The sequence below is a fragment of the Tyto alba genome, unplaced genomic scaffold (assembly GCF_018691265.1).
Source record: "Tyto alba isolate M040663 unplaced genomic scaffold, T.alba_DEE_v4.0 Super-Scaffold_7, whole genome shotgun sequence".
Lineage (NCBI taxonomy): Eukaryota > Metazoa > Chordata > Aves > Strigiformes > Tytonidae > Tyto > Tyto alba.
The window spans coordinates 6,440,473-6,466,817 of record NW_024881328.1 but is presented as its reverse complement, the minus strand read 5'-3'; the positions used below and the strand labels follow the sequence as shown (position 1 = coordinate 6,466,817).

General features: G+C 33.6%; 1 protein-coding gene across 1 annotated transcript in view; it reads right to left on the bottom strand.

The window, feature by feature from the left end:
- LRP1B (LDL receptor related protein 1B) overlaps positions 1 to 26,345 on the bottom strand; it is a 754,159-nt gene that overhangs the window by 113,499 nt on the left and 614,315 nt on the right. Inside the window, exons 47-57 of the mRNA XM_042808487.1 lie at positions 26,140 to 26,253; positions 25,793 to 25,942; positions 22,582 to 22,704; positions 20,678 to 20,797; positions 18,272 to 18,400; positions 17,177 to 17,299; positions 11,697 to 11,837; positions 10,398 to 10,585; positions 8,789 to 8,972; positions 6,712 to 6,797; positions 3,015 to 3,137 (exon numbers count right to left, since the gene is read on the bottom strand). Coding sequence (XP_042664421.1) covers positions 3,015 to 3,137; positions 6,712 to 6,797; positions 8,789 to 8,972; positions 10,398 to 10,585; positions 11,697 to 11,837; positions 17,177 to 17,299; positions 18,272 to 18,400; positions 20,678 to 20,797; positions 22,582 to 22,704; positions 25,793 to 25,942; positions 26,140 to 26,253 — 1,481 coding nt within the window. The remainder of the gene's footprint in view (positions 1 to 3,014; positions 3,138 to 6,711; positions 6,798 to 8,788; positions 8,973 to 10,397; positions 10,586 to 11,696; positions 11,838 to 17,176; positions 17,300 to 18,271; positions 18,401 to 20,677; positions 20,798 to 22,581; positions 22,705 to 25,792; positions 25,943 to 26,139; positions 26,254 to 26,345) is intronic.

Genomic DNA, 26,345 nt, shown 5'->3' with positions numbered 1-26,345 from the left:
CTGACACTTCTGAAGTAATGACACTTCCTAACTAAAACAATGTGTCACTGTGCATGACAATGTGCATACTGTAAGGGAGAATGGAGAACACCATGAAGTAGTAAATAACAGATTTTCAACTTTCCTGCATTATACACTAACTTTTAAGACTTTTCATTTTTCATTTTAAGTTTCTAATTTTCCTTCTGTCTTAATTAAAAAAAAAAAAAAAACAAAAAAACAAAAAACAAACCAAACAAAAAAAAAAAACAAACCAAAAAAACAACAACAACAAAAAAAAAAAAAAAAAAACCAAACCAAACAAACAAAAAACCCCCAAACCAAAACTTTATTCCCTTTACTATTCTATTTATTTTTTACAGGACAGCATGGAGATGAGGCTTCTCTCCCCATAGCATGCTTTCAAACACATCTGCTTATTACCTCACCATTTATTTCACCAGTGTACATCAGCATATATTTCATTTTAATACCACAGTAGTGCCATATGTCATCATGACAGAAAGACCATAAGGGCATTTGAATCAGGCAAACAGAAAAAGATTACCTAGTTGGAAAGTAAATACTGGCTCTTATTTCCAACATTGATGTGGCAGAAGAAAGAGGAACTTTCTAAGAATTAGTTAAATTTCAAAAGGACTACATTATTAAGGAATAAACTAAGAGACAGAAGCAATATAGTGACCTACTGGAAAGCCTACGCTGTACTGGCAGGGATGTGTTATTCTCAAGTTTTTTGATGACTTGAATTCTGAGACTTGAACAAATTACAAATCTCATCATGACTGTATGACTCAATCTTGCTTGGCTGAGAGTACTTCATGTTAAGTGTTGAGTGACATTTGAATATTCCAAATCACTAGAGTCCAACTTCTTCTAGGCTTAAAAATTCTATTCCTGATAAGGTCTATTCTGACTTATTCTATTCCTGATTAGGTCCTGATTAGATCTGTGCAACTAGAATTTAAGAGAAAAAAAAAATCAGAGCATGCAATACTTGAAAATATTTGAGATTTCTTAAGTAGTAATAATAGGTTTATTACTGCAGTGTACATTCTAATTTATTGTCATCTTCACCAATGTGAGATAGAGTATAAACTTTACATGTAAGCCTCATTATGTGTAACTGATTGTGTTACTATTAATTTTATTTACCATTTGAAAATGCTGAAAAGCCTTCAAGATAAGAAGAGATACTGTGAGATACTTTGAAACAATTTGATAGTTATGAACATGTAAAAGCACCCTTTCAGGTTATTACTTTATTTATCACCTTCTAAAATCTTTTTAAAATTAAATCTAGGCATGCACAGGTTTTTAAATATGAATAAAACACTTTATTTTCTAATACCTTAGCACTACCAGTTTCACTGTTTTATGTGTAATTGCAGCAACAGCTGCACTGTAACATGGGACATTTCATGTAGATCTGGATAGCCCTGCAAACTTAGCTAGTGGTTTAACTACACTATCTAGAAGTATCAGCCAAAGCAGTCTCTCTTTTCTGATGACTTTTCCTTCAGAGAGTCACTTTAAGCTTATTCCAGTCACTGAGATCACCAGTGTGACATTTAATGTACACAATCCGTCTTATTACAGCACTTTCCAATAACAGATTTCACTGGAATCTACAATACTATACCTAAAGCACTGTGCTAACATTTGAACACATTTATGTGAAAAAGCTGTTGCTTCAATTGTGTATCTCCTCTATGATCACACACAGAAGAAAAATTAGATGCCATCAGGTTTCCCAGAGCAAGAAAGCTAAAACTGGTATTCTGAAAACATGCTAACTTCTAAAAGGGAAATCCTAGGTAAATATATCAAATAGTCTCATTTACATTAATAGCATAATTATTCATAGTAAATAGTAAAACAAGAAGTATGAAGGAAATAAGAAATTAACACTTCAAGGGAAAAGGCTGTCAACCATAAAACCGCTCTTTCATGACGACAACAACAGCAACAAAAAAAACACAAACAGATTTTCTGGGAAAATAATTATTTGTAACATCAATTATTAAATATATGCTATTTTAAGCTATTAAAATCTAAGACAAAGAGACATAAAGTTGTCATCTGACACTGCATAAAAGATTATTGACAGAATATCAGGCAGCAACTATAGACAATTCCTGATAAATTTTTGCACATATTTTTATCTTTAAAATGCCATATCTGGGCCAAGCTTTTCAGTGGAAAAAAACAAAACAAAACAAAACAAATATTCTTATGAAAATTAAATGCACTTATTTTCACAATTTTTGCTTTGAATTTTGCATCCTATTTGAGTTTAATCTCCATCAACTTGACACCTATTGTGTAAATTGCAAAATATTAATGGAGGGAAGATAAATACCCTCCATGCACCTAATCCAATTTTTTTCTAATGTTTGTTCAAATTTCTGAAAACTTTCCTCAAAAAAATTAAATTATTATTACATTATTAGAAAGCAATAGGAGTTTTTTGTACTCTTCCACATGACAATGAGAAGTTTCTGACTGGGAAAAATTCTTTGTTATTCTTAAAATAGTTAAGATTATAAAGAAAAAGTCTGGGGTCATGTCCTGTCCTCATAACATTCCTTAAAATAACAAAATAAAGGTTCATCCAGAGTGGACAAGAAGCTGAATAGGATGCTTTTTAAAATGTTTAAAGGCAATAAATATGAAGAAATAATACATCGGTGTATTTACACATCTTACACCTAATTATACCTCTTTTTCCTTTGGTGTCCTGTAAACCACACTGAACTGCCAATTCAATCAGCTGCCAATTAAGTCATAAGGAATTTAGCTCATAAAATCAGTCCTCTTAGTCCTTATCTCAACTTCAAATAAGATAACAAAATCAAATAAGATAATAAAATCAATTTTTACTAGAACTTGCTTATGCTGTGTTTGTATGCATATACCGAAAGCTCACAATCTGGGTTAAAAGCATGAAGGGCCATTTCTCAAAATACTCAAAGAATTTAATTCTAGTAGTGACGCTATTAATTCCAAATTACCTTGATGTCACTTCCATTTAAACACATTCTGTTTATGCGACTGCCATTTGGTCTGCTGGAATCAATCCAATAGATGAACTCTTCTCTATAGTCAAAGTCTATTGCAATCACATTGTTCAGCCCCTAAAAACAGGGAAAAAAAAATGCCATTTATTCAAATGATCGAATACAAACTGTTGGATAGCATTCAGAATGCAAAATACATTGCATGTAATATCCAAAATGTTTTGTTTTACTGACTGCATATTTCTGAAGTACCTCTCATTTTTCCATAAGTTACTTGTAAACAATCAGAATAAGATAAAAATTATAACAGAAATAAGTATGGTGACAAAGAACTAGCTCACTTCAAAAATGCAAATGACAAATGAAGGTTCTGTGGTTTTCCTTCCTATTGTTAAATGAACTTTAGCAGTAAATACTTTAAATTTTGCTCAATTTCTCTGTTAATTCCTACCTTTGGCATTACTTGGGCAACCTAGATGATATTCACTTTGTAACAATAAAATCAGAAATAGCATAAAATTTATTATCTTTAATTAATTAAAACATTTAATTATTAATATAAATTAATCAGGAATTCAAAACTGTCATATTCAAAAAAGTATTAATTTTAATTCCTGAATAAGGAGGTTTTTAATTCTTAGATGCTCTATTATAGGTACTGTGTACATATAGATATGTGCATACACACACACACACACAGAGGTAGTATATACATTAAATATGAAAGTTAGAGATCCAGCAGGCATCTGGAAATCTCCTATAGCTCCAACTACTAAGCCAGTACATTGCAAGAAAGAGCGGTGATCATATCTGAGGTACTCCTATGGGATGGAAAGAGCAGTCATATAATAATGGCTTTTCATCCCAAACAGCAGATAAGAAAGAGAGGTATTCCATTCAGAAGATGGTTCTTATTTCCTTATCTGAGAAAAGGAAAGACTTGCCCCATAATCTGCTTAATATTCTGATATGTAGTGAAGTCACAGCTATTCTTAATATACAACGATGCTGTTACCAATCAAAGATGGAGCAGCAATAGTAAAAAGAACGGATGCAGTTTGCACTCCTTTTAAAACTGCCAGATCAGTTAATCGATTCCCTTATCAGCCCAATGACTTTCTACTCTCAGGTAGCTCAGCAACCTCCCTTGTTAATGTAATTCATAGTTGTAGAGGGGATGTACTGGACTAGCCAACTCTAAAATAAACAACTAAGAACAATATTTGATTGTACAGAAAGTGATACGCAGCTTATCTGCCAACTACTACAGTAGTAATACTGTAAATCTATCTTTTGATCAAAATGTAGAGGAGAAAAAGTGATTATGCTGCGCTAACCATCATTAAAGAAAGCTTGAAACAATAGACTGTTGGAAAACCATTCTCATTTTCAAAAATCACATGTCCATGCATACAGTGTTTTAACTAAACCAACTGCATCTCTGTCAGTCATAACTGTGCTGCAAAACACTTCTCCTGTCTCTTTTTCTGCTATTAGTATAAATGCATCTACAGATAATCCCCATCCCAAATTCTTAACAAAGTAGACAACAGGTGAATGAATACAAAAGACTATAAAAAATTTATAACATTCTAGAACATGACTAGAAAACAAAGTCAGTAATTTGTGAAAACCTAGCCTTATATCTACACGTTCTACAACACCGTAAAAGTTTCTAAAGTATCTTAACTAATAAAGAGAATTGACTGCCTGCAAGTCTTTGGTTTCAAGTGGTTTATTTTGTGTCAGTTTAGTTTCATTATTTATCAGAACGTCAACTGCAGGTAAAATTACTTCTTTACATCTGCAATAGAGTTCTCTGTCCAGACGACATCTCCTCTTCATGATCTACATGTCACTTCGAAATTCTCCTAGCATAACTCTTTGTCATTTCTTGTGTTATCTGCTTTTAGAAGAAATAAGGAAGCTTCCAAATGCCACCAGGTGCATTAGTCTTTCATCTTAAACTTGACTTTTTGTTTGTTTCTGTGACACACAACACATGGTATCATAGGCCATGATTTGCATTCCCTTGGTGGCCCAATTAAAAAAATTGGGGTAAAAATCGCAAATAATGAGGAGGAAGATTCTCTCTGTCTACTCTGTGTGTGGAAACCCTAAGGATTTAGACGACTATGAGTGAAGGAAATGGAAGGCAAAGAACATACATGACAAACAATTCAAACAGTTGTACTGTTTATGTGTGTTTGGAAAAAAAATAAAAAAAGAGGAAGAAGCTGGAAAGCTGGCACGTAACAACTCAGAGAAGATTGAATGAGCTCCTACTTTCAGCTCCTTCACTCTGAGTTTCTATGAACAACTGTTAGAATGGCAAAGCACAGAACAAATACACAGAGAAGGGTGGTTTTGCTCCTTTGTCAGAGCAGCTCTGGTATTTGCCTTCATCCAGTAGATGTCTAAGAAAGAGCTGATTCATCATAACACTACAAGGACAAAAAGATGTCCACAAGCAGGAAGACAGCCCACCTGTTCTGCTGGTATAGCTCTCGCTTTTGCTTTCAAATCTGAATGTTTTTAAAAATGATGTATTTGTAGGATCAAAGGCCAGTAGGTTCAATAGCAGAGGTATTTATTAGACGAGTGAATTAATGTGACATGGAAAGCACAGATTCTCTTCAATGGCTGGAGCTACACAGTCTCTAACGTACTGAAGAGGAGTCCATTAAATTCAAGACTGATGAAGCTCTGAGACAATTTGTCAGCACCAACCATAAAGAAAATTTACTGTTGATCCCCTCTTTTCCCAGGCTTCTATTAATAGATATACCAGCAAAAGAGGAGAGAGGCAGTGAGATGTAAATGAGAGGTAGTCAGAACGATTTCAGAAGAACAAACAGACTTTTGCTTGGTACACTTAGAGTCAATGTTTAATGCAAGATGGTTAATTTTGTAATTACTGTTGTGAAGACCTGCGCACCTCTCTTGTGACATTCAGATGCACAACTTACTGACACAAGAAGTCACAAAAAGCCTAATGATATTGACTAGCAATAACTGCTTTTCTGGTCTTTCTACAATTGATTAATTAGTACTTAAGGAAATAGATGTTTTTATTAAAACATATTTTGGAACTCTAATCTATGGTACGTAACTACACTTAGGTGAAGCATAGAAGCAGACCAGAAACAGCTAAAAATGACAGCTCTGTATTTACTGGGTGGCTTTCTATTTTTGTACTTTTTTTCAAATAAGTATTTTTTTTTTTTCCTGTTATAATAATTTAGAGTAATTATTTTAAAAATTAGCTAAAGACAAAGATGTAACTTGTAATACTGTAAATCTTGGAATTGTCTGTCTAAATAAAAAAAAAAAAGATTTAGATTATGAAAGTAATTAGCCCAAATACTACATGGCCAAATAGTTTTTTGTGGGGATTTTTTTGAAAACTGAAGTATATAAATTGCACAAAACATATTGTAGTAGAAGAGGATCACAAATAACATAATTTTTTTAGCAATTCAGAATGACTGATGAAACAACTGCCTGAGCTTTAATTATGTAAAATCCAGATAAAATAGTCAATTATAAATATTATAAAAACTCTGAAGATACTGCAGTTGTTCTGTGGTGGATACAATGCCAATTGCAGAATGATGCTTCTGTCAGTTGCACACTTTAGAAGAGAGTAAAAGTATTGAGTTAAACTTAGAGCATGGTACTATAATTATACCTGTTTCAACAAAGTGTAGTTGGATCCATCAGTGCTAATTTTTCTTATTTCATGATGATCAGCCAGAATTAAGAAAGGTTCCTCATCTAAACCCCGGAAGAAAGAATATATTAGACTAGCTTTTACGTTAATTTATGGAAAATCAGGAATACAATGCTGAAATACAGATGGTTTGAAAAATAAATGTTACATGCTCTGATCAATGTTATGGATGAAAGAAATATTTAAAACATTCAAATGTTCCAAGAAAGATCAATGATGCAGTATAAAAATGTACAAAGCAATCAATTAGTATATCTTTCAATCTAATTTTTTTTTTTGCCTTTGTAATATGGGAACCGTACTGCATTTTGTCCTAATTTAATGTCAGAGATTAAATTTGAAATGTACTTCATATCACTTGTTTTAATTTCAACATTCACTTTCAAACTATCACTATTTTTTGTTATGTTTGCAAACCAAGCATGTTTTAACCATTGCTTTTTGAGATTTCAATACACTGAATAGTATAGATGTAAAGAAACTGCTATTTGGAAAAACCTTGATTCTCTAATTCTGAACTGAAGCCAGATTTGGCTTTTTCACCTCTGTTTTTCTAGTTTATCGAAATATATTCCTTCAGATACTCATTCATGCCATCACTTAACTTTGAAACATCTCTTACACTGACATATATAATATCAAAAAAAAAAAAAAAAAAAAAAAGCTGTCTTTATTTTAGTTTTATTAACAGACACCTCAGCTAAAAAAAAAAAAAAAAATACTACTAATAATCAAAAATATATTAAAGGCTTATATCTACTGCTTATACACTCTGGAATGTAATGTTGTCCAGGCTACTCTGCTCTTGTACTGAATATATTGTACCACCTTGCTTGCATTTTATATTCAACTCTTAAGACATTTTCCAGTTCTTAAAAGATTCGAGGCATTGTGGAGAATGGCTGTAGTGCTCTGCTCTGCTCTAGAGAGTTCAAGGCAATTTGTGCAAGAAATCAGCATGAGGCCGAACATTTACATGTTGGCACCTCTCTGCAGCACAACCATCCTTAGCACAGCACAAACAGCTTTGTCATGATCGCTTTTGAAGTTTGATATATTACAGCTCCAATAAACTGTACTATGATGTGTTCCAGCTCCCCTTCTCATTTGAGTGATCTATGGCTTCTAAATGTATGACTGGCTTGCAAGATATGAGATAAAATTAAAAAAAAAAAGAGATACTATATTTCTGTCCTCTCCTCTGTTTCCTCTGATTATTCAGGGAAGCACTGAGACAGGAATATGATCCAGACAAAGGTTCCAGTCTTCTTGTCATTTAGAAAGAAAATAGAATTTTTTTTATATTTAAAACCAAAACACAAACAAACAACTTTGTGCAAGACTGGAATAAGGAGGAGTCTGCTCAAGCTGAAGATTGCCTGCACTATGAAGGATATCCAGCAGAACACAGTAATGGGTTTTTTGTTCCTTTCCTGTTGACATTTTGCTCTTCCTTTCACTGATCTAGAGAATACCACTCACTGAAGCACATAAAAATAACATCAGTGGCACAGACAGAAGGGTGAGGAAATAACAACTGTTCTTATATATCCTGAACTTCAATGTGTGTTACATATAGAACTGGAGGATTTCATATGCTATAGGAATAATAGATTTTGCAATTTCTATTATTTTTTTTCTGTTCCTCCTTTTCATACCAAGAATTCTGAAGTGCATTCTAATATTCTAAAGCTAATGAAATAAAACAGCAGAAGTCTTTTAAACACTTATCATAAACTTACTATTATCATGTGACTCAGAAGTAGAATTGTGATGTATTTTAACTTTTCTAATAAAGTTACTAATTCAAACTTTCATAATCCACTGTATGTATTCACTTGAGCACAGTACATGTTAAAAATAAAACTTATTATTATGTTCAGCCATTGAATCATATTCTTATTTTATGTTGAAGTAGCATGCTTCAAAGTAACTCTGTTTATCTTTCATAAAAGGGTAACACAAACCATGGGGCTAAGATATTTCACAAATTAGTTTGGATACAGCTGTGGATTAAAAGCAAAAAAAGCGATACCTGAAAGGGATTTGCAGCCATTTAGGTTATCAGGCTGTATTTCATACCCATCTGCACACAAACATTTGTAGGTTCCATATGTATTGATGCATTGCTGGCTACAGGGAAATCCAGATGAACATTCATCAATATCTATACATGTTTTGCCATCATCCTTTAGCAGAAATCCAGGCCAGCATTTGCACTGGGAAAGAAAAACAAATACATTCATTTTTAATTACTCATTGATTCTGTTCGCTATCTTATGTACTTTCCTCTGAATATGATAGCATCATAAACTTTTTCATGTTTCAATTTTTCAAGTAACATCGTAATTACATTGCTGTTTATACTGTTTACAGCAGACATACCTACATTTCTTTTCAACTGTTGCTGGTGTGATCCTAAGTACCACTCCCTTCAAATAACCCTGTAGAATGAGTAATTACTCTTTTGTCTTTAAGTGAAGAAAAAGTAAAACACACCTTTTCAAAAACATAGAAAGGATTCTTACATGAAAATAATGATGGATGGACCCTTTGGAGTTCTTTATTTTCAAAAACACATGTGCCTTTTGGTAAAGATACAGTTTTTAATATTTTTTCTGGAAGCACTGATAACATCTAGTACTCTGTGTAACAAATACAGTAATGTGAATGAGAACTTGAAGCTGATTTTTATTGGGGTCTGATGATCACGGTGGCAAGCTTATCACATGCAATATGAATGATACAAAATACAGCTGGGTAGAGGGGTTTTGAAACAGGGGCAGAGTTTCATCAGTGGAAAATTTTGTGTCACGTTCCCTCCTGTATTCTCTGTATCACTCTCTGCAGAGACCCATGACATGCTTTCTCCACAATGATGCTACTTCAGCAAGGTTTTTGCTGTACCTAACCTAGTCTCCAGCTCTCTAGTTTATGGCCCCCAATTAGGACATGGTTTCAGAAGTTTGAATACCTTTAGAGCTAAGCCATGTTGGACAGATTTTATGTAGTTCTCAGTGGGACCATATTCTATTAAAAGGATGAAACATTTGGGGGTGTAGTTAGGGTTACTTCAGAGTTAAAACCCTGAAAAAAATCTCTCTTCCCATCTCAGCTTCTATTTACGGGTTAGTGCAGTCAGTGGCTAGGGTTTATGTAATGCTCAAGAAATATTCCTCACTGTGTCCCAAGGACAAAGAGGAGATTCAGAAAACACCATCACATGCAGACAACTAACAGTTTTATGCTGCAACTAAGGTGATTACACTTTGTTTAAATATTTCTGTCAGTCTCTTTGACTTGGAAAAAAAAATTGGAGAAAACTGTTATCCCTGCTACTTACTCCTATGTGTTTTCTTCTTTCTCAACTCATTTTCAGTGCTCTGTATACATCAGTACAATTTATTGTATTTAAAGCATCGTGTGTTCTTTTCCACAGGTTTAAATTATGTGTTATACCAGCTTTTTTAAATACAATTGGCAATTGTTTGCTTACAGGAAATAAAAATAAGAATGTTCTTAGTATGGTAGGTAAGCTACTTCATTATAAGTAAGCACAACAGAGTAGAGTTTTATTATAATCATGCAGTAAATAAGAACCATTTAAGAATTAAGAATTTGCATCACATTTTCTAATTATTCACCTTGTATCCAACAGGAAGATCCTGACAATCTTGAGAACAGCCACTAACTTTCTTACTGAGGCATTCATTAATATGGCAGCTTTTCTCATCAGATCCATCACTACAATCTTCTTTGTTATCACAAACAACACTTTGAGGAATACACTTGCCATTTTTGCACATAAAAAAAGAGCTGTTACATGACTGTTCTGGAAAACAAAAAAGAGAACACAACTTGGTGTGGTCTATTAGTATTTGGAATTAATTTCTCATGGATCAGCTGCACTGTATGCGTGTGAGATGAAAAGATTGTGTAAAAACTGAATATTAATTTCTTACTGATAATACTGTAGCATCTTTTTAATTTTCAGTATATTTAAAGGTTATTCCTCTCCTGGAAAATGTGTGAATGCTTGAACTTCTTACTTCCTCCTACACATTTGTTTTCATATAATTGAGAATACTCTACATTTTCTCTGTACAAAATATAGTTCTACAGTTTAGAAAACCTGAGAAAAATGGCTTCTCTCCCCTGCGGATGCTGAGGTGTTTAGTAACATGATTGACTGAATTCTGACACATTCATTGTCTGGGGACACGCATATATGTTTTTTCCCTGTTTGGCAAAACATGAATATGTCATTTCAGCTACATTCAGGTTCTTCAAATCAGAATTAGAACAATTAAATATAAGGCAGGTATGTTGCCTTACCTCAAAGTAAATGAGTGGTTTCCATCAAAATTGGCATGAAGGACTGGGTTACTATGCAATAAAGTCATAAGATCTAGGCAGAAGAATTGGTCTTTTAAAAAGCCCCACAATAGAATATCATATCTTGAAAACCTGTCAGATCTCAGCAAACTTATTCATGTTAGTAAAAATATCAATAAAACCAATCACATTTGGTCAGTAATTTATTAATAAAAATAAACTAGTGTTTATTACTTATAGGAAGAACAATTTTACATCCCTTTTGTATGATCTACTTCTGTGTGATGAGTCCATTAAATAGAGTAAACATTTTCAGGGCAAGCTAGATACCTTAGCAATTATTACATTAATATTTTAGTACGGAGAATTTATGCATTAAGGAACTAGCAGCCTTCTCATGCCATAGGAACTGGTGGCTTGAACTTTGTGAGCCGAGGTTTTGGATGCTTGAGACTGACAACACATTCTCTTGGAAGACATAACAAATATCACCATGAAAGCACTGGAGATGTAAACCATGAGATTTTACGTTTGCCGATCTACAATCCTAAACCATTGCTTTCCAAAAAGAAAGGTCACACCTATTATTCAAAAAATTAAACACAAACCTGAACTTTTGCATTTTATGTTTATAGGCGCTTCATCAGAATGGTCTGGGCAGTCAAAATCACCATCACATTGCCACTGGGAATTTAACAGGCATCTTCCATCAGCACAAGTGAACTCTCCAGGACGGCAGTGACGATACCCTATAAATACAGCAACTGATGACTTCCTACTTCGCTTCATACTTTTAATATAAATTTTTGCATATACAAGGCAATGTAAGCAAAAGTATCTTTTGCTCTGTAAAGAGATACAAAGTATTATATGCTTATGCATGAGTGTTTACTAACAAAGAGAGAAATAAAATGTCTCTTATGCAGCACAGTATAGTCACGAAACAATTCTGATATAGGTAAAACACATTTATGCAGCTCTCTATCACAAATACATTTTCTTTTATGTGTAATTTACCTTTTTGCTATTATTAAGAAATAGCTTTGTAACCAACATTTTAGAAATTACTATATCCAGCAAATATTTTTGCAATATGCTTACTAATATATGCTTTCCCTTTAAAACATGCAGAACACTAATCATTTTAACCACACTAAACATGCATTTTCTAAGATGGCCACAAAATCAATATATATGAAATCCATACATTTTCAAATTTAAAGTGGATTTCTAACAGAAAATTATAGAATGAAGAAAAGAAACGACAGACAGGTTTTAAAAACAGACTTCAAAAACAACAAAGCAGTAGAAAAAAATATAAAAGTCAGCACAAATTTAGTTTTTTCTATTCAATTTTGAAACATGAAAGTCGAAAAATTCCCAGAGGGAAAATCACCTTCTATTTGTAAGATATTTCCCTGTAAGATTCATTAGACTAAACCAACCACTGAAAAACTTATGTTCCTGCTTGGGAAAGAAAAGCATTACTTTTCTTGTATTCTATGTGTATGTGTATTCTGTCTCAAATTATCTGTAGTTCTTTAAAAGATCCATGTAAGAAAGCCATGATTTAGTTTAAAACTCAAGAAACATATATGAAGTAAATATGGTTATAAAGTAAGCAACACTCATTTTGATTATGAAGAATTATATTGCAATTCTTTTGAAAAAAAATCCAAATTATGCTGAATTATGCTTAATATTCTTTCCTCCTGAAAAAATGTAGATTTTAAGCTCAAAAATTTGATTCTTCCAAGAAGTATATCCAAATCACAGTAACTACTGATGCTTTGATTTAACTACTGAAGCTACGAATGTCTAAAACGAGCACTGAAAACTTTTTAATATTTGTTCCTTTTTTCTAATTACTGTATTTCCCACTATCTAGTAGAGTTTCTTTTCTGATAGCAGATGGAGACATAACATTTGACCATCTGGGATGAGATATCCATCTACATCAAGATTTTTAAACCTCTTGTATATCTTTAGTTGTCCTTTAGAAATGTGTTAGTGTACTATTTTCAAAATGCAGTATGATATTACATCAATTGCAAGCATTATTTGGAATTTCAATAATTATGTGGTCTTCTGAAGGTGTTTTGTTTTGTTTTGTTTTGTTTTTTTTTTTTTTTCAAAGATCACGCTTGAAAGTAGGTAGGCTGGCTTGATATGGAAAAAAAGATAAAGCTTTTTGGTTGTATGAGACACCTTTGAGTGCAAGAGTTTACAAACCAACAGCTTTATGTCTGCAGCATTTCACAAGTATGTCATCATCAGAAAGGTCATTACAAATGTGCAGAACGAGGGTTTCTGCTTAATATTGCCTCTGCTCTGGACGACAGGACATTGATTCTCTGTTTTCAGTTTCCAGTTTCTCATTCCTCTTCCTGTATTTGTCTTTTGAGCAGCCACATAAGCAAAGTATTTAATCTTCTTGAAGACATTTAATATTCTTGAATAGAGTTCTAAAGTTGTTTTTTTTTTTTTTTTTAATTTTCAAGAGCATAAGAAATATCTTACAGTATGAGACAGTGGCTTACCTAGCTCAGTATTCTGTCTCTGGCATCAGCATATAGGACATGCAATTTAGGGAGAATATATTTTGTTATCATGCTCTCCCCAGCTTGAATTATTGCTATTTTTTGTTTAGAAGGAATTAATTATTAAGATTTCTCTAAAAAGCCAGTAGAATAGAATGGAATCAAAACTTATCTCAAATAAATTTGCAAGAGCTAGAATGATTCTGAACTTTTAAAATCTGTTTAGATGAAAATTCTGATACAAGTAAAAACTGGTTATTCAAATCACAACTCCTATTTTGATATTGTATCTGAAAAATACTCTAGAAAAAACTGAAAATATATATTTCAGTGACACAGATGGGAAAAAAAAAAAAAAAAAAACCTAGATTTTTAAATGGATTCCCTTAACTCAGTTTTTAGGAATATATTTCAAATCAAAATTCATCCCATTCAGTAGACTGGCTGCTGAAGAGTATCTTTCATTTGTTTGTTTGTTTACTTTTTATATCAAGATGCAAAGGTCTACATCTAGAATCTAATAGAGCTATGATCAGGCTACCTAGTTTGCAGTCAAATCAGAAATCACAACTTTAAAATCTTGATAAATTAGGCTGTTTATTTTTACATCCTGACAATACCTTGAAAAGTGTATTTTGGAATTTGATTCCTACTCTCTACAAGTAGTTGCCTTTTTCATAAAATAATGTAACCCTTTCCTAACACTACAGTATAATTAGTTTATCATACCAGTCACACACTAAGGTGTGTATTTGATTACCAGCTAACAGAAAATTGCATTGAAGCAGTGCAACATGTAACAAACGTTGCTGTAGATTTCAGTTTACTTGGTAGAAATTAAATAGAACCAGTGCTGGAAGGCAGCTCCATACTAGAATTAGATCAGGTGTTTGTACATCCTCTGCTTCTGTTGCTGCTTCCTCCTTCTGTCTCTTCCCAAAAGTCTGTCAAACTACCACTATTTATTTGTCAGTATTTTAAGGGACCATGCACGTATATGATTTTATAGGAAACAAATGAATACCAGCAAGAAATTATAAGAATGTAGAAAACAATTATAAGAATGTAGAAAAAAAAAATGTACTTATTTTCAACGTTTGTGACCGTTTAGTTCTAAACACTTATTTAGGAATTGAAGACTGCTTCCAAGTAAAATCTGATCAGATTCTCCTACTCCCTCACCATTCAACTTGATCAGATAGTGCTAAATAGAGGAACAAACCCATAATGAGTCACTTTCTAGAAAGGGTCCTGGCACGTATAAACTATTGTTAACTGAAGAAATGGTTTACAGGTTCGTTATTGTGTGGGTCCACTCTCACGGCTTCATTTTGGCAAAAGGGCCTAGATCACCACATCCATTAAGGCAGCAAGGCGAGTAGGACAGCGTGTGCAGGATGGGCGCACCAAGTGGAGCTGCCTGTCTGACCTCACGGAGACCTACAACCCTCTGGGGAATAGTGGCCATGTGGGCTAGTAACCCGGGGTCCCTGGCTAGGGCAGAAGGTGCATGTAAGTCTGCTCTGTGTGCGTCTGTGTGCTCAGAACTTTTTGGGACTAATTATAAAACGGTATTTAAGAATGCATGAGATCTATGAACAGTGAAGAGAAGGTTCCAAGAGACCTTATAGCCACCCTTCCAGTACTTAAAGGGGGCTACAGGGAAGACGGGAAGGGAATCTTTATCAAGTGGTGTACTGATAGAATGAGGGGTAATGGTTTTAAACTGAAAGAGGGTAGGTCTAGATTAGATCTACAGCAGAAATCCTTCCCTGTGCGGGGGGTGAGGCGCTGGCCCAGGGTGCCCAGAGCAGCTGTGGGTGCCCCCTCCCTGGAAGGGTTCAAGGCCAGGTTGGACGGGGCTGGGAGCACCCTGGGCTGGGGGAAGGGGGCCCTGCCCGGGGCAGGGGGTGGGACGGGATGGTCTGTAAGGTCCCTTCCAACCCAAACCGTTCTGTGATTCTGATTTGCTGTGATTGATACTGGATGTATAGTTCACTGATTTCCAATTATTTATCTGTCATTAATAAATCAATAACCTGCTTTGATCCTGATTTGGTTTAAACTACATGAACTAAACAGTTTTTCCCTAGAACAGCTTATTGTAGCAGTCTGTTCCTTTCAAAACACCACGTAGTTTACATAAGTGAAAAGTAAATGACATTTGCTAGGAAAGGTGTGTTTGTTCCCTTTTTTCTTCAGGGATCTGGAAGTCTATGCTGGAAAGCAGTGTGGCACATGAAGGGAGGAACAGCAGAATGAAACAGCTGGTAATGAGAAACCAATATCTACGCTAGATGCATTTCAAGATTTTACTTCACACTAGCTCTCTGCTATTGTGGAATTCTTGCCCACTACTGGCTGAAGTACATCAACTGGCCCAGATTCAGAGAGTATTTGTGTTTTTTTTCCTAACAGTTCACTTATTTTGACACTGCTCCATGTGAGCCAAAACACCGTACATGGTGGTGAGAGGGATATTTGTTTCAAAGGTGCTCTGCTGATCTGACGTATCTAATGTCGATATGGCAGCACTGGCTGTTGCTTCTCAAGTACCAGCCTATTTCTGGTGAGCATAGAGACGGAAAGGACAATTTGGTTAATGTTTAATTCATTACAGGAGCAGATTTTTTCCATGTTATATACAGCTCTAAGTGATGTTGATGAAATCTGTTCTTTATATGATCAGCAAACAAGTAAGTTCTTATTTGCTATATTATATTATTTTTCTAAAATGCTTAATTACATGTTCTACTCCAACTTTACATGAAAAATTTTACTAAATGCAAATACCAAACATGCTGTTTCTTACAATCTTTGGATGTCTACTTTCATCATTTATGCACACACACTCTTCAGTGGTGTGTATAATAGAAACGTCTAAAATACATAGCTAGTTATCTCCTGCTGTGGTTGTCATCTCTTGAGCAAATTTCATAGAGTAAGTAAGCAATATGGAATTTAACTATACAAACCCAGGCATGATAATCAATAATTTGTTTCTTTGGACAGAATCTTTGCTCTATATTTTCCAAAAATATTATTTATGTGGACAAATGTGTCTGAGTATGGCCTAGATATATTGTACAGACATTCACATAATATAAGAAACCCCAAATTCATATGAATGGTGAAAATTAAACATTCACATATGATTTTAGTTGATATCATTTAACTGCAGCAATAATCATGACAGAGATGTTTCATTATTTACAAAATGTGTATAGAGACAAAACCAAAAAAAAATGTAAAAAAGATATACATCATGAACAAGAAATTATAGAGTGTACATTTTTTAATTCTGTTAAATGTTATTAACAATCAACAGGAAGTCATAACTATAGCAAATGATTTGTCACTGTAGCTCCAGCTCCAAGTTAATACCAACTTGTATTCATTAATGCCTAATTTAAAAGTTAACATTAAAACAATTTTAAAAAGTGAAGATCTTTCTTTTTCAATAGTGACTTAAAATAACATGCCATGCAGAAGGCTTTACAGTTAACAGTCTGAATTTTTCCTGTTTACTCTACTTTTGTTATACTTGCCACATTCCAGAGATTCATCTGATCCATCTCCACAGTCATCATCATGGTCACATACAAACTGTTTGGGAATGCAGACTTTGTTATGGCACATGAAAGCATTCTCGTCACAAGTGTTATTAGGAGCTAAGGAAAATACAGTACATAAAAATAAATGAAACTGAGACCAGCAAGATATACAGCCATTTTCTTACAGAAAAATGAAATGAGCAGTAGTTAGTCTGAGTGGATTCAATAGAAATAACCATAACTTTTGAGTCATACAAAGAGCACCAGACAATTAAATAGCAGAAAAAGCTATCCACCACCACCAAGTTAGCTAAAGAAGTAAGAATGGCTAAAATCTCATGTAGGGTAAGACAGATAGGCTTCAGAAGTTGATGTCTACAACTAACCTAAGGTCTTCCTCTGAGGAAAAGAACATTTAGGAAGTACAGATATCCTTCCGATGTTACTCTGTTCCTAAGTAAAAGCTCTTTAAAATCCATAAATACTCAAAATATAATTCACCTAGAAATGGTGGTAGAATGTGCATTCAGTGGAGAGAACATACTTCAATATTTTTAACCTATGCCATTTTTATATACATTAAAAAAACAAAACCCTTAATGAAACTACTACTGAATTCCTGGCACTTCTAATAGAAATGTATCTCAGAAGATTGGAAGTAATAGTTTATAGGGCAAGAGATGTCAAGAACTAAACAACTAGCCAGAAAAACTGGAGACAGAACTGTATCTCCCTGTTTGATGCACAACCTCCTTGACATGTAGCAGCATTTTCTTCACGAAGAACAATAAAACTGCATAGTCAATAATGTGCTAATTTTAATTAGTAAACATGCTGTATAATGCCTATGACGTGACACACATGGTGATCTTCAGCTGGTGTGCTTCAGTATATATTAACAAAACCTGAAGATGGTAGGCAAATTAAAACACTGAAGTATCCTGGTATGTATGCTCACATGGGGTCCATCAATCTTTACTTACAATCTTGACAGTATAAGGGTATGATACTACAGACACAAACAGCATCTGGATATTGTAAAGGCTAAAGTACCATGAAAAGAAATATATTTTTAACATGCAAACATACCACAGCCTGCTGTTGACAGTTCATCACTTCCGTTAGGACAGTCTCTTTCACCGTCACAGAGCCAGTGTCGGGGAACGCAGGCATGGGAGCCTAAGCAACTGAAGGTATCTGCTGCACAGGTCACTGAACCTGGGAAAACATTACACGGGACTCTTGAACATATTTTAACTGATTTTTTAATGTAATGGATAATGACTGAGTAAGGGTTTTTTATTTTAAAATAAATCTGCACAGTACAATAAACATACTGGCTAAGACTATTTTACAATAATGCTTTGACAATCCATTATTTCTGCCTTTCTTTTAATTTATTCAGTCTCTTAATTTTCTGCAAAGTAATTTCATTTACCATACTTCATGAAAACTATCCAGCAGAATAATTATTCAAACCAGTTTTGGTCTTTATGTTTGATTGCATATTTGGACTGACCAAACAAAGAAACTAATCTTGTAAACCGCATAATCCTCACATCGCTATAGTCTATGTCAAGAGGCTAAAGGTATTCAAAACTTGGATGAGTCAGCCCTACGTAGAAGAGAACAACGTGTACCAAGTACAATAGTGGTGGGAGTAGAGCAAATATCTGACAGTTCTAATGCAAGTAACTCAACATACTGTTTATTTGACTGATTTTTTTTTTTTTTTTTGAAAGAGGCTTTTCTCCAGGTAAGAAGACTATAAACTAGGATTAATTTTAGTCTGTTTGGAAGTAAAATTTTGAGCAATCCATCACGTAACGTATTCTCTTAGATAAGTTAAATATACTTCACTAAAAAGGAGACAGGGTATTTTCTACCAATCTTAATTAGAAATTAATAAAAAAGTAAAATAAATTAAAGAATTTTATTTTTTGTACTATTTATGCAAGAGATACAACTTTTGTTTACTTATACTCATTTGGTATTTTTTGATACTTCTGAAGTTAAACTTCATGTTAAATAAATATTGATTTTTTTTTAAGACTGAAAAATCTGAAATCATCTTGATTTTTCTCTTCTTGCAATTCAAATCTGTCCCCTGTTCCTAAGGAGAAATACAGACTTAATTCTCCCCTGTTCATAACTGATGTGGACTTTTCCCTCTTCAAGAGATGGCCTACAATTTTATTGGTGTGCTTTATTCTAATAAGGATCTACAATGTACTGCAAATCAAGATATCGAAAGAAGTAATTCTGAACCTTAAAAGAAAAAAAAAAAAAAAAAAAGGGATGTTATAGTGACACTTCACAATTTGCTGGACTTTGTTTTCCTTTCCCTTTTTCTATTTTCAGCTCTGAGTTTCCTCTTAAGCTTCAGGCCTTGATGTTTCTTAGAGTTTCACATTGTACTACAGTAGTCCCAGACAAGGTGCTTGTCTTGTTTCACACCTTCTCCTTTTCCTAGGGGAGAGAGGCAGAGAAAATCCTTCCCCTTCAAACAGACATTGCCTCTAACTCCCCAGTCCCAGCATGACCTGTATACCATGAAAAAATGTATTGTAGATGGATGTTGTTTTGAAGTTAATGTAGTAATTCATTCATATTTTGCCATATTAGAACAGCGTAATTTCCACTTTTGTCCTTTTCATTTCTTGGCTTTCTACATCTGTGTTTGATTAAGAAACTACTTTAACAAACCACAACTCTGAAGATAAGCTGGAGAGATTTCTTCTCTGTCTACTTAACACTTCCAGTAAAGTTATCAACAATATTTTTACTGTGGTATCACACATGAAATATGGAATAAAACACTCTTTGTTGAATGGGCTTTAAGAAGTTCTGAGCATTAAAACTTGAAATTTTAAAAAGAAAATCTTAAAATACAGCATAGATAAGGATGGAACCAATGCATAAAGTATCATTTAATTGTGACAATATGACTCGACACAATGTGATTTTCTTTTGAAAGGAATTCACTAACACATTTCCAGTCAAATGAGCCCCATAGTTAAAGTAAAATTTTCAATTCCTTATGCAATTTTAAGGGTTTGGTAATTTGAGAGGAATATTATGCAGTAGTGCTTATGATTGTATATACAAAAGCTTAAAAGAAATTCAAAAAAGAGCTGGGAAAAACAAACAAACCAACCAACCAACTTGAGAGACTTCAGGCACCTACCACTGAAATGTAAAATTCAAATACAAGGGGTTTACCTCAAGGATGGGAATTGGAAAAAAGTTTGGTTCCCCTTTTGCCCATGCTGATGTGCCATTTTACACACAAATCATATAGTCCCCACAAAAAGGTATTTAGCTGCTGGATGAAGGGAGGGGACTGGAGGAGGATATCCTCTAATACCCTATCCTTAAAGCACAGGCTCTTTGGAGATGCTGTACTTCTTCCCTTTCCACCACCTTCTTGTATCACTTGGTCTCTTTCAGTATGTATGATCTGACACAATACAGAACTAAAATTATTCTACTTACCACAAATATCATCACTCTCATCTAAACCATCTCCACAGTCATCCTCACCATCACAAGTCCACTGCTTAGAGATGCATTTGTTTGCAGAGCAAGCAAATTGATTCCATGAACAAGACGAATCTAGGAATGACACCAGCCACTTCATTTGTTAGGCTCACAGCAGCACTGCAATCCCTGCGGTTTCTAGCATAGTTTAGGAATCTCCATAGTGCTTCCTCTGTCCTCACAATTTTTGTGTATTTAAACACTCAAAAACAGGATAATCCTAATCAGGATTTATTCAGCATGTTACCAGTTTGTCTAAGAGTTTGCATTCAACAATAAGTTTATAAAAATAAATAAATAAATAGTAAAACACTCAAAACACATTATATTATTTTAAAATATTTTGCTACTGGGATGAGTACAGATACATTAAAAGCGTAAGTCTGGTTTGTGTGTTTCACATGGATATCATAACTGCAGCAAGCTGCTTTATTTTGGTTGTAGGGCAGTGACAGCACAATCCAAATTTTCAACACAGTCTTTCCTTCTGGTATTGCAGTATTGAACTCCATCTTGAAAAGATTTCATTTTCTTTTCTCTCACAAGAAAAATTGCTGTGTGTTTACATTCTGTTGTCCCTTTTACACTTTTGTATACATTGGAAATAATGTCATGCTTCAGCATTTCAAAATCAGTTTGCACAACTTTTCTAAATAAATGCTATTATTATGACCTTTTTGAAAAAAATCAAGTCCTCTTTTTCAAGACTTCTTTCTTTATGAAGAATTTTAACTGATGTCAGCAGATTTTAATATTAACAATAAAAATAATTTTAGGTAATGCAATCTGAATATAAAAGCAGAATATTGTAACAATACCTCAAAATGGGTAAGAGCAATAATTAGGTAAAAAACAATTGACTCAACACCCTTCCCTCTCTCCCACAAAAACTGGCTAATAGGTTTTACAATATTGCACATAAGTATGTATGTGTAATAAGAGCTGGAAACAGAAACATCAAGTTACACTTAATGAATGTGCTCAACATAAAACCTTCAGATTTTCACAGTGCACGGCAGTTACTAATTTTGAAGTTATAAGATGTATATATTCAATGTAAACTGCAAACCAAACATGGAAGTATGTTAATGGAAACTGGGTCATGAAGAGAGTAATGTATAATGTTCAATCATGTGAAGTGGTAAAGCATAAAAACAAAACAAAACGAAACAACAAAATTCAGGTTTTATTTAAATAGGGAATAGGAAAACTTCATACTGCTTTTTGCCATCTGCTACAATTTAATTATAGCAATAATCCGTTCAGTTAATCTGTACAAATTTAAGTTAAAAGACCAGCTCTCACTATGAGTGAAATCAACCTGCATTGCTCTTCAATTAGGTAGAGTTTAAGAATCCTAAAAGGTCTGAGACAGAATGGACCCTCAACATAGTTCACAATTTATGCTGTATTGTATTCACATCACTTTTGTTGTTACTTTAAATAATTATACCTGTATGGTTTCCCATGCAAATAAATGTTTATTTTTATGTCAAGAAAGTATATTTTCGTTACATCCTGTTGGGGTCAAGATACTGATACAAAGTGATTATATCTATAAAACTGTCCTACTGAGGAATTAAGAAGAATTAGTGAAATTGTTAAATATTAAAGCCTTAGAAAGTCAGAATACAAACATATATTTAGAGAAAAAAATTCTGACAGGGCTTTCATTCTGTCATGAGATAGGGTTTAAGATATTGGCAGCATGAAGTATTAGAGACTTGAATATGAAAATATAATATTAAAGACCTTTTTATGTATGTCTAGATTCAATCTCTGAGATATCAATGCACACTTCTTTCTGTCTTCAAAGTGCATTAGTGATTACAAAAATACAAATAAGACAAAGTGCTCACCACAGTGCAATTCATCTACTCCATCCTCACAGTCTTTCTGCCCATCACAAAGCCAGGTGGTCAGAATACATCTTCCACTAGGACAACCAAAATAATTTTCTTCACATGTGGGTTTGTTTTGAACTGTGATAAAATAAAGAATGTAATGTAAAATGGTCTCTACTAGTATGATTAGGAGCCTAATACATTTCTGCTAAGTTTCTGAATACTAGTGGACAACAAACTGTTTATGTCTAAAAATGCAAAAATATACTACTTACATTGTTTAATTGTGTTCATATAAATAAGAAAATAGGGATAGCTAAGCAGTTTAGGGAGCTGAAATACCTCATTTATTTAGAGAAGAACCAGAACACAGCTTCAAACTAAATTAAAAGGACCTATAGAGGAAAGTAGTTCAGTTAACAGGTTTTGAGCTCAGGTAGATCAACATTGCCTGTTGTTTTATACCAGCTGAAGTAATTGCCCTTCTGATCTATCTGCCAACACCTACAAGACAAGCTAATTGTGTCAGTATTTTTGCCACCTTCACTGGGACAAGCTACAAATCTGATCCATGCACAGACTAACTGGAGCAATACCACTGATGTTGAAGCCAGAGATTTAGACTTTGTCTCAATTTAAAAAGAAGTTCTTCCTTGCCTTTTTCCTTTGTAGAGCATGAAAGTAATTTAAGATTTTACTTTTATGAATGCTTAGAAAATAGATGCGAGGAAAGAATTCAGGCCATATATTTACTTTTATGACACACGCACTAATATTAGTCTAATGAGTGGCACAGGTTATTTTCAAAACTTCAGGCAAGGTATTTGCCTGTGAAAGCAATATGCACTAGTTCCAAGCATTGCAGACCACTGAAGCTTTCTGCCAAGGTTGCTATAACTCCTTTAATGTACTGGGGCTACTGACACTGGCTTTGTTTCCTCCCTGCCCTCTCTCTCTCTCTTTTTAAAAGAAAGTTAAAGTTATCATAGCTATGGCTTCTACAGCTGCATGAATAGAAAAAAAAAAAAAAAAAAGAATAAAGAAAGAAGTGGGATGTCTATGATGACTGGGTAGCTATTAAAGATTGTCTAAGTATAGCCTTAATTTTCTGTAAGAACGACAACACTGAACAAAGACTGTTAATGGGAATTATCAGATTCATAATAGAAACAACACTCAAAAACTTAATGTGACAAAGTTGGTCAGTTTTGAATGAAATGGCAAAGGAAATCACATGTATTCCTTTGAATGGGAATAGTATTGCTTCCAAGTAAAGGGAGGAATGATCCAGGCAATTAGTTACACATTAAAGAGATGGAACTTTTTGGCACACATTTGAAAGGCAGAATAAAGTAATACAAATAAATGGACTATGGAATAAAATGCAACATTAGTTTACTTATGCAACATTAGTTTACTGAAGCTATAAGTACACTGTCCTCAAAATCTTCTTTGGTATGGAAAACAACCCCTATAGACAAAGGAAATACATTAAACTTAAGCTATTTTGAGCTCACTGAAACATTATATAGAGTAAATTCTAAAGAATTAATAGATATGGAGATTAGAATAGTAATTATAATTTAAGATGCATCTGGTTTATAGGAATGATGAAAGTTCTTAATGTCAGGCTGCTTGACACTACTGCTGAAATTCTAGGTTCCTTGGATCCTGGTAATATTTTCATGAACAAAGTTGGCCCAAAATATATGATAATTTTAACAGAAACTTCTGGTGACTCAATGGGATTTTCAGACAGAAAACCAGAATACTAAATGGGAATAATCAGATGATGTTAATTACTAGGCAAAAATTCAATGTTATTTAACAACATAAAATTAAAATTTTATTGTTATAAATTAATATAATTTATTAATTAGTAAAGATTTATTTTTACTAAGAACTCATTCTTAGAAGAAAGAGAAAGGTATTGGTCACATAAGGACAATTACAATCTAGCATGAGTCAATTATGAAAACAGACAAAACCAAAAAATTGAAATGTATTTGCACTGATAAAAGGCAAAAGCAAGACTTCATCTGCCCTGCTGGATACTGGTCTGGTACATTCAAGAGAGCTGCAGGCTGAAATGACTAAAATGACACAGACATATACCCATCTTGAAAGCAGGAATTCTAAAATGCCTTTTCTTAATTGCATTTGGAAGCAAAGAGTAAGGATATGATTACTGAAGGACTATAAGTTCCTCTTCAGCATAAGAACAGATATAAACTGAAATATATGTAGACTAGAAATTAAAAGAATGAATGAGGCTCTGGAAGATGATAGTAAAAGGAATATTATGAGCAAATACTACTACTAATTTTAATTTTATAGATTTTTGTATAAAAGTTAAAGGTGCAGGAAAGGACATACAGGATTCATGTCCCCAGAGTTTCTTTACTAGTGCACTGTCTTCAGTTTGATGAGAATTTCCTAGGATGGGCCTAATCTTACAAATATGTGTCAATAAACCTGTGTTCATTAAAGTATTCTCATTCTAAGTAATTTACTTCTTTATTTACAGGTATGTTTATATATTGCACTAAATATTCTCAAACTTAAATGAGGGGTTCTGGGTTCCAAAGGACCAAACACATAAATGCCATCCTTTGTTATGTAAGAGTTTAATAGTGTGAATAATTCATTGGTTAACATCAAATATAACATAAATAACTTCAGACCTGGGACTGGGACTCAAGTGTATCAAGATCACTTTGTATCAGCTGAAGACCAGAACAATGACAAAAGTAATAACTCTGGATTCTACCCTGGAAGCCTATCCCAAGTACCTCAACAAAATAAAAGAGAAAGTAAAAAAAAATAAGCAAGAAAATAAATACTATCCACTAAAGCAGTAGCTAATAAAAGTTCCTGCATGATTGTGCTGATGCTTGATGAGCTTGACATTTTAATGACTAATGTTTTACTTAAAAATGATTAATGACAGTTCTAACCTGGAGGAAATAGAATGCTAGACATTACAGTATTATTCAGTGATATACAGTAGTAATTTGTAGTAATTTGCATAATCTAATGAAACACAAAATAAAGACTGGTGAAAAAAACTGCATTCAGCATTATATTAATCCCTGTATTAAATAAAACAGTATTGACTGAACAAACATTTCGCAACACAGTTAGAAAAAAGAGCCATAAATATAGCAATATGTTTTTAAAAAAAAAAGTAAATTAATTGTGTCTTTTTTTATTTTTCCACAGTTACCTGGGCATTTTAGTTCATCCGTATAATCTCCACAGTCATTAGATCCATCACATATCCATTCTGGCAGTATACAAAGTGAAGTTGAATTACAGCTAATAAATCCTGAAGATTTTATTCCAAGTTTATAAAAGTAAGCACAATTTGTATTATCTGGAAAGAGACAGTAAATTACTATATCACACCTGACACAGACTGAGAGACTTACAGGTTGGTTTTTAGGTTTAGCCTGAGTTTGCACAGACCATTCAGCTGCTGGTATCCTACTAGTAATGACTATAAATTAACTGCTATATAACAAGGAATAATCATAGAACAGATGCTACGATGAAGCACAAACACAAACTTACTACAGTTCTTTTCATCTGAAGCATCTGCACAATCAATGATCTGGTTGCACTGTGCTGATTTTCCAATGCAAATCCCATCTGCACAATGGAATTCTGTTGAAGCACACGTTGAATCTGTAACATATGGTTATAAAAGATGTAAATTTGTGTACTAAACAGACTCTTCAGATGCATATTATATGTGTTATGTTTAACCTTCTACCTTT